The sequence below is a fragment of the Catharus ustulatus genome, chromosome 3 (assembly GCF_009819885.2).
Source record: "Catharus ustulatus isolate bCatUst1 chromosome 3, bCatUst1.pri.v2, whole genome shotgun sequence".
Lineage (NCBI taxonomy): Eukaryota > Metazoa > Chordata > Aves > Passeriformes > Turdidae > Catharus > Catharus ustulatus.
Window position 1 is genome coordinate 58,472,148 of NC_046223.1, and position 13,900 is coordinate 58,486,047.

The 13,900-nt window shown below is 38.2% G+C and overlaps 1 protein-coding gene across 1 annotated transcript in view; it reads right to left on the reverse strand.

The window, feature by feature from the left end:
• Nucleotides 1–727: 727 nt before the first annotated feature.
• CCDC170 (coiled-coil domain containing 170) overlaps nucleotides 728–13,900 on the reverse strand; it is a 34,927-nt gene continuing 21,754 nt past the window's right edge. Inside the window, 7 exon segments of the mRNA XM_033056284.1 lie at nucleotides 728–1,994; nucleotides 1,996–2,147; nucleotides 4,684–4,920; nucleotides 5,769–6,011; nucleotides 7,602–7,775; nucleotides 9,075–9,275; nucleotides 11,999–12,316. Coding sequence (XP_032912175.1) covers nucleotides 1,835–1,994; nucleotides 1,996–2,147; nucleotides 4,684–4,920; nucleotides 5,769–6,011; nucleotides 7,602–7,775; nucleotides 9,075–9,275; nucleotides 11,999–12,316 — 1,485 coding nt within the window. The 3' untranslated portion in view covers nucleotides 728–1,834.

Genomic DNA, 13,900 nt, shown 5'->3' on the forward strand with positions numbered 1-13,900 from the left:
CAAGCATTGCTGTGAACTTCATGTGAAAATCTGCCTCCTTTGAAATAATTTAGAGACCCATGCAGGTGGCTTCTGTGGGCTAGAAGTTCACTGCTGATGCCAGGGCTGGTCACTGGGTGGCAGGGGACAGGGCTAATGAGCCTGACAGGAGGCTTCAAGTCTCCTGGCAGACATCAGAAAATCATTTCACAATGCAACTTTACTTACTTTAGTCTCTCTCAGAGACTATTTCTTAATGTTATGAATGTATTAACAGGGGTGAGTGGATTTGTAATTTGTAATGCAATTTACTTAGCTTTTAAAATATGGTAAATCATGTTTTGTATGATATTTATTATTGTGGATGAAGAAAATGGGTTTTGTTCTTTAGTAATAAATAAAAGTAAGTGCCTATAAAACCAACAGAACACAAAGTAAAACTACTTGTATTATCTCGCAGAGAATTAGAAAATTATTGCATCCTTTCATCCTCTAAATCTTCAATCAACATATCATGCCTAAATTACATGTCATCCAGCCTTGAACACCTGCAGTGATGGAGCACCCACAACTTCTCTGTGCAACCTGTGCCTTACTACCCCCACAAAAAAGAATTTTTTACTAATATCTAATCTAAACCTGCTCTCTTTCAGTTTTAAGTCATTCCTCCCCAAAACAATGTTACATTATAAAACAAAAAATTAAATGGATTTTAATCCAGTTAGCCACAGGAGTATAAGAATTTACACAAGATTTATTTCTATCTTCTCAAATGACTGATTTTACAAAAGCTCAAGTGTTTATTTTTATATTTTACAGCAAGTCACCGAGAAGCAGTTCTTCAGAAGAAAATGAAATAAAAACATATTTTGAGTCCCCAGCCAGATACTGAAATTACCACTCTTACTTGGAAAAGTGTAATTTTTCTTAAAATGGTGTGTTCATTTTTACTGAGTGGGTCATCATTTGCTGAGATACTGTAAAAAGCCCACAAATGGTCAGACATAATTAGGTAAGTCATCTTTACTATTCTACACAACCATACAAAACATATAATGGGAAAACTAAAACCACTGAATCAAGTTTGAATGTGCTATTAAAAAAGATTTATTGTCCATACTTCTTTTTAAAAAAACATTAATTTGAACAACACTCAGAAAGCAGTTTTTATGATTTTAAGAGATAGTTTTTTACAACTCATCATCACTTCTCTGAAAATAAACACTTTAGTAGTTCAACTATTTTCTGTAGTGAGCAGGAATTCTAAAATAATTTTTCATTAATTCAGAAGAATTGCCACGGTGGATTAATTACCCAAGGAATACAAGTTGGAAGCAATGTTTTCAAGACATTGTGACCAAGGCGCACATTCAATTTTACCAAACATATCTATATGAGGCATCTGACGGGCCCCTGGGAGAAAGCCTTTGTTGCAAAAATGAATTTTTTTGTTTTGCCATACAAGCAGAAAAAAGAAACCAACAGAAGAAAACAAAAATATCTCAAAACTGAGATCACCCTCTAACTTGCAGACAATTTTCTTGAAGCTAAAGTTCTTATGTGTAAAAACTGCAGAGATGTCCCAGGGGACAGGAAGAACAGTAGCAGGACAACTCCTACTTGATTTCCTCCTTGTCACCTAGAGGTAAAACACAAGGAGTGCCACTGAAGCAGACATCCAGTAACTTATCAAAACTTGGGTGACCCATGACCTCAATGCCTCTGCACTGAAACTTGAGAGCATTGTAATGTGTTTCTATCACTTTCATGACTGAAGTATTAATCCAGAGATTTTCTGTTTGTCATCTCCAGGCTGCTGGCTTTACCCATTCCAATAAGTCTGTCTGTTGAAGTTCTAAAAATCAACCCTAGTTGATGTCTCTAAAGTAGGGAACAGAAAAAAAAGGATCTGTTTTCTGCGGAGGTCCAGCAGGTGAGGAAGCAAACAGAGAATTTTACTTGATTCCATATCCGTCCAGCGAAGAGGCTGGATGTTTGTTTGCTGCTCCTCTGGGAGCCACATCTTTGAGGCAGACACAGGGGAAGAAGTGGTGCTGATGGGAGTGAATCAGCCCCTCAAGGCGTGCAATGATTTCATAGTCAGGAAGAGCCAGGCTGGCAATGTCGAGGCCCAGCATCCGCGAGACCACCTCTCGGAAATCTGCCAGCTGTGGGAGCAAACAGAAGGGAATAAATTAAATAGGAACCAAAGGAGAGGTCAGGGAAAACATGTGCATATAGGCATGCATACAAACACAAGCACTTGTATTATCAGTGCTAAATATAGGCATATCAGCTGTTGCTCAATACAGAGAGCAGAAGAGGACAGAAACAGCCCTTTGGGGCATACATCAAATCACAAACAGCTGAGTTAAGTGTCTCAAACACAAAACAGTTTTCAAGTGTTTCTTTAGCATCTTTTATAGGCATATCTTCCCTGCTGACTCAACTCCAAAAACAGAGGAAAACACACTTTTACTTGATCCAGATGACCACAAACTATACAAACTGGAAACTCTAGTGGGCACATCCCAGAGCACAGGCTAAGGTGCTCATCCTTGACCACTATCTGCCCCCTCTTCCCTCCACCCTGCACTTTCTTGAGAAAAAACAAAGGAGGAAGTTAGAAGAAAGGTGGACATTTTTGGCACATCCTGCAGTCTGACTTTGATTTGAATCAGGATACAGCCCAAATTCAAGATGCAGCTTAAGAAAATGCTTGTTTTTCTTCTGTGCATAGCTGCTGAAAACGTCATAGAAATAGTATTTGGTAAAGTAATTAATTAAAGACATCAGCTTTCTCTCTGCAGTTCCACATGGACAGACATCCACAAGTAGTTGTCATCACTGCTGATTTACTCTTCTCAACTCACAATATGTATTACTGTCAGTCAAACTTCAAGGCCTCTTGAACAGACAATAAATTACACAGCGAAAATGGCAAATGCCTTACTTAATACCCCTTATCATCAACACAATAAAGCAGGAAAATGTTCCTATTTGAGGACATATGCTTTTCTTGCTCTCTATTTGAATGCCAAGATCCCCATCCCAAGCATGAAAGAGACTCAAAATGCCACAAAATCATCAAAACCATCAAGAAACTGAACTCATGATGTGATGTGGCAGTATCCTCACTCCACCAATCATGCCAAGAGCTAAGGATAAGGAGGAGATTGACAGTCCTGAAATGTCTCCAACCCCAAGAACAGTGTGCAGAATTCTAAAGTGGTTAAGTCTGTGGGGAAAGGGGTTTGCAACTTTCCAGAAAACAAGGTCTCCGTTTCCAAGACTTTGTCAAAGGCCGTTTGTTTCAAACCCTGAGGAGCTGCCATCAATTCCGAAACACAAACATGGAAACCAATACAGAGCAGAGCTGAGGTCTGGAGTCCTCAGCATGAGACAGAACATGGACCAGTTAGAACAGTTCCCAAGGAGAGCTACAGAGATGATCAGAAGGCTGAAGAACTTCTATGAAGTCAGGCTGAGACAGCTGGGGTTGTTCAGCCTGGAGAAGAGAAAGCTCCAGGAAGATCTTATATCACCTTCCAGTACTTAAAGGGGGCTTACAAAATTAAGGAAAAAAAAGGGAGAGCAACACTTTACACAGGCATATAATGATAGGAAATGGGAGAAGGGTTTTAAACTAAAAGAGGAGAGATTTGGATTAGATATTAGGAAGAAATTCTTTACTGGGATGGTGGTGAGACACTGGAACAGGTTTGCCCAGGGAGCTTGTGCTGTCCCATCCCTGGAAAAAGGCCTGGTTAATGGGGTTTTGAACAATCTGGGGTCTTATTCCAACAGAAAGAAAACAAAAAGAAAAGTCCAAAGAACATTGTGACAATATTCAAGTGGTTGGAAATCCCTTGGATTCAGAGATGGTAAAAAGTCAACATTTGTGTTTGTGCTTTAGCAAAATACTGAATGTATGACTCCATGGAATAATTTCCTGCATATAATTAATAACTTCTTCTCTATGCTGGTTGCTTTGTTTCCTCATGAGATGAATAAAGAAATTAAATCTTCCTGCCAAATTTTTAACCTTTGTTATAAAAGAAAACAGCACTAAAGATTTCCAGGGGAAAAAAAAAATTGTTAGTCTTCGCTCTATGTAAATAAAAAATAATTTTTCTAGACTAATTTTCCAAAATAGCATTCTTAAATTTCATCCAGAGTCATTGTTAAGGTCAACACATACCATAAGACTCTTAGCTGGGAAATCTAATAAAGTTCTAGGCAGCTGAAATAAATTTAAAATTACAAATTTTTTACTTTAAAGAAACATCCATTTGCTTTCAATAATTGTGCCATCTATATCATTGCTAAAAAAAACACAATATGGAAACAAAAGGAAGCAGATGAGAAGTTGGTAAGTTTTGTACCTAAGATATTTGGAAAAAAGATATACCTTAAGAGAGATACTAGGATTTTGCAGCACTTTAACACTTCTCTAAAAGGTGATGCAATATTTTGTGATGAGCACAGAAAATAATGCCTGTATTTATTATTCTCTTGCAAAACTTAACTTACAGAATAGCTTTGCAATCACAACTGTCACTGTGGCTCACAAGTGTCAGCTAAAATTTCCTTGTTTGATAATGTTTGGAGCAATTTTAAGCACAGCTGGATAGCTGCTCCACCCATACCTTTTTCCTACACTCTCAGGGACATCTAGCACTTGTAGAATACCTATACACCTACCTGTCTCTCTCTTTTTGCTAGTTCTGCAAGGGTTGTTTTAAGCACTTTCATCTCACTGGTAACTGCTTCTAACATATTTTTGGTTTTTTCTTTGTCTTCACTAGCTTTGTGCTCCTTTAAAAGAAGTTCGGATTTGGCAGATCTAAGTTGTTTCTCAGCTTTTTCTTTCATTCTTTCCAATTTGCCTTGAGACTTACTGAGTTCCTCTATTGTTCTGTTCTGCTCCAAAGTTTTGATCTGCAATAAGATGAGGAAGTGTTAAATTTTTCATACTTTTTTATCTAACTTGAGCAAATAATAAAAGCATCAGGACTGATCATTAATAAGCACTTTAGTGTGGTTTCTTTTGGGTTCTTCATTAAATCAACACATGTACATGTGAACTGAAAAGTTATTAAAGGAGACTGGCCTATTTCAACCCAATGAACAAAAATGTTTTTCCTTCAAGGACAGTTAATTCTCTACAGGTTTTGTGAAAAGAGGTATCTGGACAGAAAAGAAAATCCCCAGTGAGGGTTCACTCTCTTCCAACCCCTGGAAAAATAGTAGGAAAAATAGTTGCTAAAGGTTTTGCTGGTAAAAATGGTTCAGTGGGAACATGTGCAGAGTTGTCTGTTTCACTCCATCAGCCACAAGACACAAAGTCACATAAAATCAGTCTTCCTTTCTCTTAGTGGTAGCAAGCTACCAATGGCTGCAAACCACTTGTATTCACCTAAGTAAAAGAAAATAATGTATTACTATTGCAATGGAATGAAACATAGAAACAATTAAAATTTAGAATCTTGCCTGTTATATTCCCCCATACATGAGAAAATACATGACATTCATACCAACAGGAGAGAAAGGGATGCATATATTGCATTTTTCTTACACTAGCCTGAAAATTTAAATTGTGCTTTGCAAATGCTACTTAGCATATCAAGACAAATTGTAAAGTATCCAAAACATTTTAATATTATATTTGCTTTTGTCACCAAGATTTGAGCAGTTCTCCATGAACAGATTTATTTTAAATGAAGTCCAGCTCCATTCAAATGGAATAGAAAAATGGATAGAAGTATAAATGTAATCTTTTAACTCACCTTAAGTTCACTGGTTTCAGATAGCTTGGCTTTGAGATCAGTATTTGTTTCCCTTGCCAGATCAAGCTGCTTCTGTAGCCTCTCTATCATCTTATGTAACTTTTTGACAGTGAGATTGGCCTCATCCCTTTCCACAGCTAAGGCAGCCCTTACTTGCTTCTCTTCTTCCAGCTGGGTTATTTTCTGCCGCAGAAGGTTCATGTGCAGCTCCGTGCTTTCAAGTTTTTCTTTCTGAGCCTTCAACTTGATTTCCAAACACAGGACATTTGAAAAAATAAATGTGAAAGACTGTGGTATTACATAATTGCAAATTTAATTCTCAGGTTGCATCTATAACCTGAACTCCTTTTCTCTCTTGAAAACTTTGCGAAGAAGTATCAACACATATACCCTAACTTGATACTCCTCATATTGCCAATTCATTGTGCTTCGCTATTGTTTCAAACCTTAAACAGACCTAATTCCCAGCTCTATACCAGTCTAAAGCCAAAAGATTTCCCTATGTCATAAGAGGATGACAGAGGGCTGTTTGACCAAATTTGAACAGGTAGTTTCGAGAGAAGTTTGTGTAACATGCCTGCCTCCTTGGCAGATCCCTTTAGATTTAAATATTAATGGCAGTTGTTTACTGAACTATAAATGTGTATTTAAACATAGAAAAATATACAGATATAAACATCCATAATTTCATTGGTTTTTTTTAAAAAGCTGTGAAAAGCAGTATCGTGTTCAACCAGCTGGTGAGTTTGGTTACAGTAATTTCACAATTATAAGCCACACCATTTTGACTAAAATTTTGGTCGGAACCCAAAGTGTGGCTTATAATCAGGTGCAGCTTATATACAAACAAAGAACGAAAAGTTGCTGTTTTAGTTTGGAGGACAGATGTCTGCTGAGAAAGGCAGGAACTTCTCTTTGAAATGGAGAATGTAAACACCCTCCAAATTATTAGAATTTTGAAATCAAGGGGCTTTCAGGCAAAGATAAGGGAATTAGGAATAACAGTTCTTTTCTAGGGAAATTAAAATAGAAATACAGTACTACAAAGAAACAAACTCCAAACCCTGACAAAGTCAGAGTACAACCTGACACCCCGTCAGGCAGGCTGTTGGTAGCAGTCCCATTAAATGGTGGCTGCATCCTCCTGCAGTGACAGATGTGATTCAGTTGGAGCAGTGCTCCTGTAGAAGGTGCAGTTTCCCTCTAAAGGTCCAGTGGTGATGTGGAGAAATCCGGTTTTCCTCTGGAGTCCAGTGGAGAAAGGGGCTCCCTTAGTGTCCCAAAACCTCTGTTTTTATCTTGGTAAGAAATGTTGGGCTCTTCCCCCTGGCTGGAGCAACTTCCAATGGGATGCAGTAATTTTATCAGTCACACAGTGGGACTCAATGGGCCATTAGCAGAAAATGACTCACTGGAGGAAGGATGGGTTGTGAAAAGATAAAGAACAATGCCCCACCTGGTTTCAATGGATGGCCCATTAGCAGAATATCTGCCGTTGAGATAAGGATCACTGCCCCCACCCTCAACAGATGGTGATAAAATAGATACCTTTTATCACACCCTGTATTGTAACGTGCGGCTTATAATCAGGTGTGGCTTATGTATGGAGAAAGAAGAAGTTTCTGACACCCAGAAGTGCGGTTTATACTCAGGTGTGGCTTATAATCGTGAAATTACTGTATTTCAATATGCAGTCTTTTTGCACAGTTTGCAAACACTCACTATCTTCTTTTTATGTCATGGACATCTTTGAAATTCCTTGCACATATACAGTCTGCTGCCTCTAGCAAGCCACTGCAGAAACTCAGCCCTATGTTTGTCTTTTTTGCATACCTTCCTTCTGAGACTGTATGCCACAGTCTTGCTCTCAACCACCGCATCACCTTCCAGTTTCACCAACTGCTCTACCCGGGCCAGAATCGCATCCATAGTCATATCAAATCCAACCTCTGCTGCTAGACTATCCAGCTTCATCTTCTCATTAAGTTGCTCCAGAAATTTCAGATACTAAGATGTGGAAAAGTGGGCAGAAGAATAAAAAACTTTATTAAAAGTCATGAAGTACAATTTAAAAGCAATCCCCACTATAGCTGCAGCCAATAACATCTAGCCAAGTACACTACAAGAAATAATGTACTAAAAGGGAGTAATTAGGCACTCTCCTGACTCAACTGCAAATTCTCCATATGCCCTTTTTTAAGACAACACTTACTTTGTCTATATATCCCTAGATCTACTGCATTTATCTTAGCAAAAAAAAATTCGGGTTTGCCTCTCTGCAGCAATAGGTATGCCCCTGCTTCTGACTCCAGTTCCTTTCTGGAGCTCTGCTGTTTTGCACGGCTATGCACTGGCAGGGAGAAGTCAGAATGATGAGCTGTGTCCTAACTAGGACTGAAAGTGCTGTGATTGCCCCATACTGTGAAGTCTCAAACAGATGGAACTGGTACCAGAAGAAGTAAGCACTGGGGTTATTCACTGACAGAAAAAAAAATCGCAAAAAAATATCTCTTCAAAATCTAGAGAATAATTTAAGAATATAGGGCCACATGATATTCACAGAGGAAGCAGAGCAGAAGAAACAGCTCCTTTTTCTGCTTTTCTCCCAATGTGATGGATGCTTCATGCAAAAAAAGTTACTTTATCATTGTCTAAGGCAAAACAAATAGCATAACATTGTTGATTCCTCTAAGCATTAATCCTGCCATGGCAAAATGCTACAACTTTGCTTTTGTTAGCTGTAGTGTTTTGCTTTCCAGGTACTATGTCATTTTCAAACTCTTTGGTACATGATTGAGTTAGGCTAACAGTGTATTCATTCATAAAATTAGACAAAAATCCTAGTAACCATGATTGTCTAATAATATAAAAGAATCAAAGACTACAAGATCTTGAGAGATTTCAGACCAGATGATATTTTAGAGAACGACATAAAGATGAGATAAATTTTGAGATCAGAGATAATTGAAGGACTTCTGATGGGGTATTGACAGGGACTTCTTTTACGCTGGTTTTGGGATATAGTTTGGTTTTGGGGAGTTTTTGCTTGGTAGTTTTTGTGGGGGGGGTTGGTGGTTTTTTGTTTGTTTTGATTCACAGTAATGGACTTGGAACTCAAAATCTTAGCTACATCTTCCAGCTGCAATTGTTGGTCAAAGAAAAGGTATTAAATTATTACTCCCTACATGATGTCTGACTTCGCTAATTCTCATTACTTGAAGTGCTCTAGGTGACCAAATCAATACAATGAGTTGTGTCTCTGCCTTTAGTGACTTCTATTCAAAAGTAAATAATGTGTGCAACTACTTTTTGTTTCTCAAGCTTCAAACCATCTTGCATCAGGTCTCCAGTTAATAATTCCTCTTCCAAGTGCTTCAGTTGATCGTGGAAATTCTCAGAACATTTTTCAGCTTTCCTGCTCCTCTCCAGTGCTTCACGGTACAATCTGGTCTGATTTTCCAAAGTTTTACTCAATTTAGCTATTTGTGTTTCAAGCTGAGATACCATCTAGGGAGCAAGCAAACCAACAAAGCATATGGGATTAGGTGGGAAATGCCAGAAAGACAGGAAAGATAAATCAACAAATTACTAAAAATAGGGCAAAATATCTATCTGTAAAATATGTGCATTTAAAAAGTCAAAAAGAAAAATCTGCAAACACCAGCAAAAAATTGCAGAAGTCAAGACACCCAAAAGTGAACAGCAGATATTATAAATAAGACAAGTCAAATGACTAAAAGGTACTGCTATATATTCAAAAATCAATACAAATTAATTCAGACACAAAATTTCCAAAGATGTGGACACAGAAGCAATACCTGGCAGTCAGCTATCATTCCTTAATATAAGGCAAAGAAGTCGCTATTCTATTGAGGAGTTGATTAGAAAAAGCATGTAAGTTATTGAGAAAATACATTCAGCATGTAGGGGAGAATGTCGATGTGGATAATTAAGTCTCAGAGGAATGTTTCCAAATTGGCAACTATGAAGCAGTGTTTAAAAGGTTGTGTTTAAAAAATAAATACTAAGAATAATTTCTGTAATCTAACCAAGGCCCAAGGATAAATGGATAAAATCTCAAAACAAATGACTAGAACAACTTTGAAAAAAATTCTAATTCTTCACTGTTAACTTTACAACACCAGCATATAATGTAATGGATTTTAAGTTGTAAACTATTTATAAATTAAATGCTTTGAAAGTATCTGGTTACACTACTGCCAGATGCTGCAAGGCAGTTCAATACACAAAGTTGCTTGTTTCCCTCTGTCTTCTTCTTACTGTCACGTAATTATTTGTTTACATAATTCATTACATTGCATTTGTAACTCAGTGTTCAGACACTCATCTCCAAGCAGCCTCTTCATTTTAAGCATCTTGTTGGTTCCAGTTAATAAAATGAACAGTAAGTACATGGTGCTCTCATTAATTCTAATGGCACTGAAAGGTTTCCAACTCAAACTGCAATTAAACACAAACAGTTTGCCCCCCAACTTGCCTAAAACCATTGAGAAATTACTGCTGCTCATACAGTAGACAACACTAAACAATAATAAATCTGCAAGAACCCACAAACATATTTTATGCTTTTTGCATCTCACATCACCCAGCAATAACAAGAGTTGCAGCAACTTGCTCCCCCAGAGACACGCTGCTGCCAGAGAACTAGAGCCCCTTTATCAGGCTGCAGAGTGGCTGCAAGGGGGTTTTAGAGGCTTCAAAGATCCATAAATATGAGGAAGTGAAGGGCTATACCACAGAAGCAGAGCAGAAGATGCCATTTTATCAACCTGGGGCATCCTGGTGTAACTTTCATCCTTGGCTTAGGGACAACCCACAAGTTAGGCATTTCCTAAAACAAGGTTGCACCCTTGTTACCCACCCATGCTTGATCCATCATCTTACAGAGGCTACGTTTTTGGTCCTGTAGTTCTGACCTCCACAACTTCTCATTTCTGTGACTCATCCAGCTTAATCAGCCAGCCTGCAAAACAAAAAGCCCCTTCCTGCTTTTTGTTTTGATGTGGCTACTGGATAATTTCAAACTACAACCACTGTACACATGACACAAAGTAGGGTTGGAGTGTAGGTCTGCAGGAGGGTAGGAAAGCTTGCAGAGGGATCTGGGCAGGTTGGATCAATGGGTTGATGTCAATGTATGAAGTTCACCAAGACAAAGTGCCAGGCCCAAGTGTCAGGTCCTGCCCTTGGGTAACAACATTGCTACAGGCTGAGCAGAGTGGCTGGGAAACTGTGTGGTGAAAAAGGATGGGGGGGTGCTGGCCAACAGATGCCTGAAACTGAGCCAACAGTGCGCCCAGGTAGTCAAGAAGGACAATGGCATGGGGTTTAGTTTGGTTTTTTTAAAATACTTCACCAAAATGCACAGGATATTCTCAACAATTATTTCCAGGCTTGATACAAAACCATCTATCACATCAGCAGGAGATGCTAAAATTTCAAAATCCGGCAAGAATATTAAAACTGGTTTTCAGTGGTTCACTGAAGGCAGCTTTTGATTTAGTGTGTAATTTTAAGTTATATAAATAGTCTTCACTGACAAAATTAATAAATCGTATGCAAGCAAGAAATTTCAGTGCAGTGTCAGGATACTGACATTGGTCAGGCTACATTCTGATTCACCTTCCTCCTGAGCTGTTCCTTCTTTATCTATGCATTCAAAGACACCTTTGCAAACAGTACCAGCCCAAATGCCTCAAGCCAGAGCCTTCCTTTTACCTTCTTTGGATGCTGAATAATGTTTAGCTGTAAGTGTAAAAACACATCTTTTTAGGCGCAGGTTTTGAGGATTGGAGGGAAAGAAGTTGCCTGTGGCAAATCATCAATTATATCTGCTTTGAGAAAGAAGTCAGTTCTTGAAGTCACCATTGTAGCAGCAAATCCATACTTGTTCACGGGTTTCACTAAATCATAGCAACCAACAGCCACCTTTGATGTCTGCTGGCACAGAAACCAAATTTCAATGGTGTAACTGAAAGAACACTCCAAGTCTTTTCTTCTTAACAGCATCTATTTCTAATTTAATTTCTGAGCTCCTACTTCTTAGTAAAACATAGATCAATAAATCAATAGATAACAAAATTAAAGGTTTCTGTAATTCCAAAAACTAAGCAGAAAGAATCAACACTCAATACCAAATGAATAAAATGAAGCAGAACCCAAAGAGAATAAACGCACACATTGGACAAGTGCAGTAGTTGCTGACTTACTTTTTCTTTATTCTCCTCTTTGTGCTTTATTTCTTGGATCCTCTCCAAAATGGCCTTCTCAGAAGGTTTAACTACTGCAGATCCACAGCTGAGCAGGGTAGCAATTTCTTCTTTAAAAGCCTCTAAAGAGCTCTGAGCAGTCCTGGACTCTTCTCTGCTATTCTTCAAGCTTGCATCTAACTCCCTGGAAGATTTCTTCAGATTGTGCAGTTCCTGCTTTGAGGTGTCCAAAGCCTTCTGGTTAACAGTCAGTTTCTTTTGGAGGTTTCTGATCTCAATCTCTAAACTCTGTCTCTTTATTATAGTACTGTGAAGATCCTAAAGTGTAGAAAAATTAAACAAGATTTTTAAAATCAGTTATAAACCCTCCCCACCCCCACACAAATGAAGGAATGACGCAGGAGCAGGTACTGCAGACAGAGAAAGCCATATTCCTCATATTTGCTCAACATCAGGGTCTCATAGGGGAACTGCCACTGAAATTGATGAAAACTTGAAGTGAACTAAGGACTAACCTCTTATATTGGTTTGCAAAAAGGAATACATAAATAAAATTTTCAGGTGAATGAAACCAAAATTTTTATTGTAACACTATTGAAATCTTACCTTTCCATCTAGATAATATGACCTGAAAAACAAGCAGTGAAAAACATGTATCATAAATAAAGCCAAAGTACTGCAACTGAGAGGGGAAAGGACGGGACAGGACAGGACAGGACAGGACAGGACAGGACAGGACAGGACAGGACAGGACAGGACAGGATAGGATAGGATAGGATAGGATAGGATAGGATAGGATAGGATAGGATAGGATAGGATAGGATAGGATAGGATAGGATAGGATAGGATAGGATAGGATAGGATAGGATAGGATAATTTCAACTGGAAGGGACCTGCAGTGATGATCAACTCCAACTGCCTGACAATTCAGAACTGACTATAACAATAGACACAATCTCCCTGAATATAGTGTTAAGAGGTGATCTCTGAGCTCAGTTTACCTGACTGTGACAAAAATTCCTGGGAATATTTACTCACAGAAATGAGAAGTGAGGGAAGAGACAAAGCAAGGGCTTGGCTGGGAAGGAATAAAATACAGCCAATACATATGTATCTATCTCAGTTGTATATAAATATTGATCCAACAGGTCAGAACAGCCAGAAGGAATTGTGCATTCTGACCCATGACAGCAAAACAAATGATGACAGAAGAAATAAAAACAACATCTAAACAGAAAGAAATAAAGTACTGTGAGTCTCTCCTTTCCCCACAATACCAATATTGAGTGCTAACACATACATATACAAGAAAAATATTTGCAGCAAGGCCAACTAAAAGTACAGCAAAGACTAAGTCGTCATTTCCCAGGGCATTTCTTGATTGGTAAGAACAAATGGGAAAGAATATTACTCCATACATGACACAAAAGGAAAGACAAAATTACCACTGAAGATGGAATATTTACAGAGAGGGATTGGATTCTTCTGAAGGTCTCAGTGGTAATTAGATGCTCAGTAAGTGGACTGAATATGAGTTAAGATTGTGCACAGTGGAGTTAAAGAACTGTTCCTGGAGCAGTTATGAATATGGAGATTACTCAAGGGTCTCTCAGGGTCTGTGTGTGCTTGCTGTGGAGCACAGTATGTCATTTGTATTAATGGAATACCTGCCAATCAAGCAGTTAAATCTGGGAGCATTTCTGTAGATCAGAAGGGAGGGTGGCCAAAAGAAAGGAGTTTGCAGGGCATGTTTAGAAAATAAAATACAAAAATAGGATACTAAAATTACTAAAATTTTTAATATCTGTGAAAAGGCAAACATGCAAAAACACAAATAAAAACAACCCGTCATTTAGGAAATTATTTGTTATTACACCCTTCCGAAGTAATTTCAGAATTGTT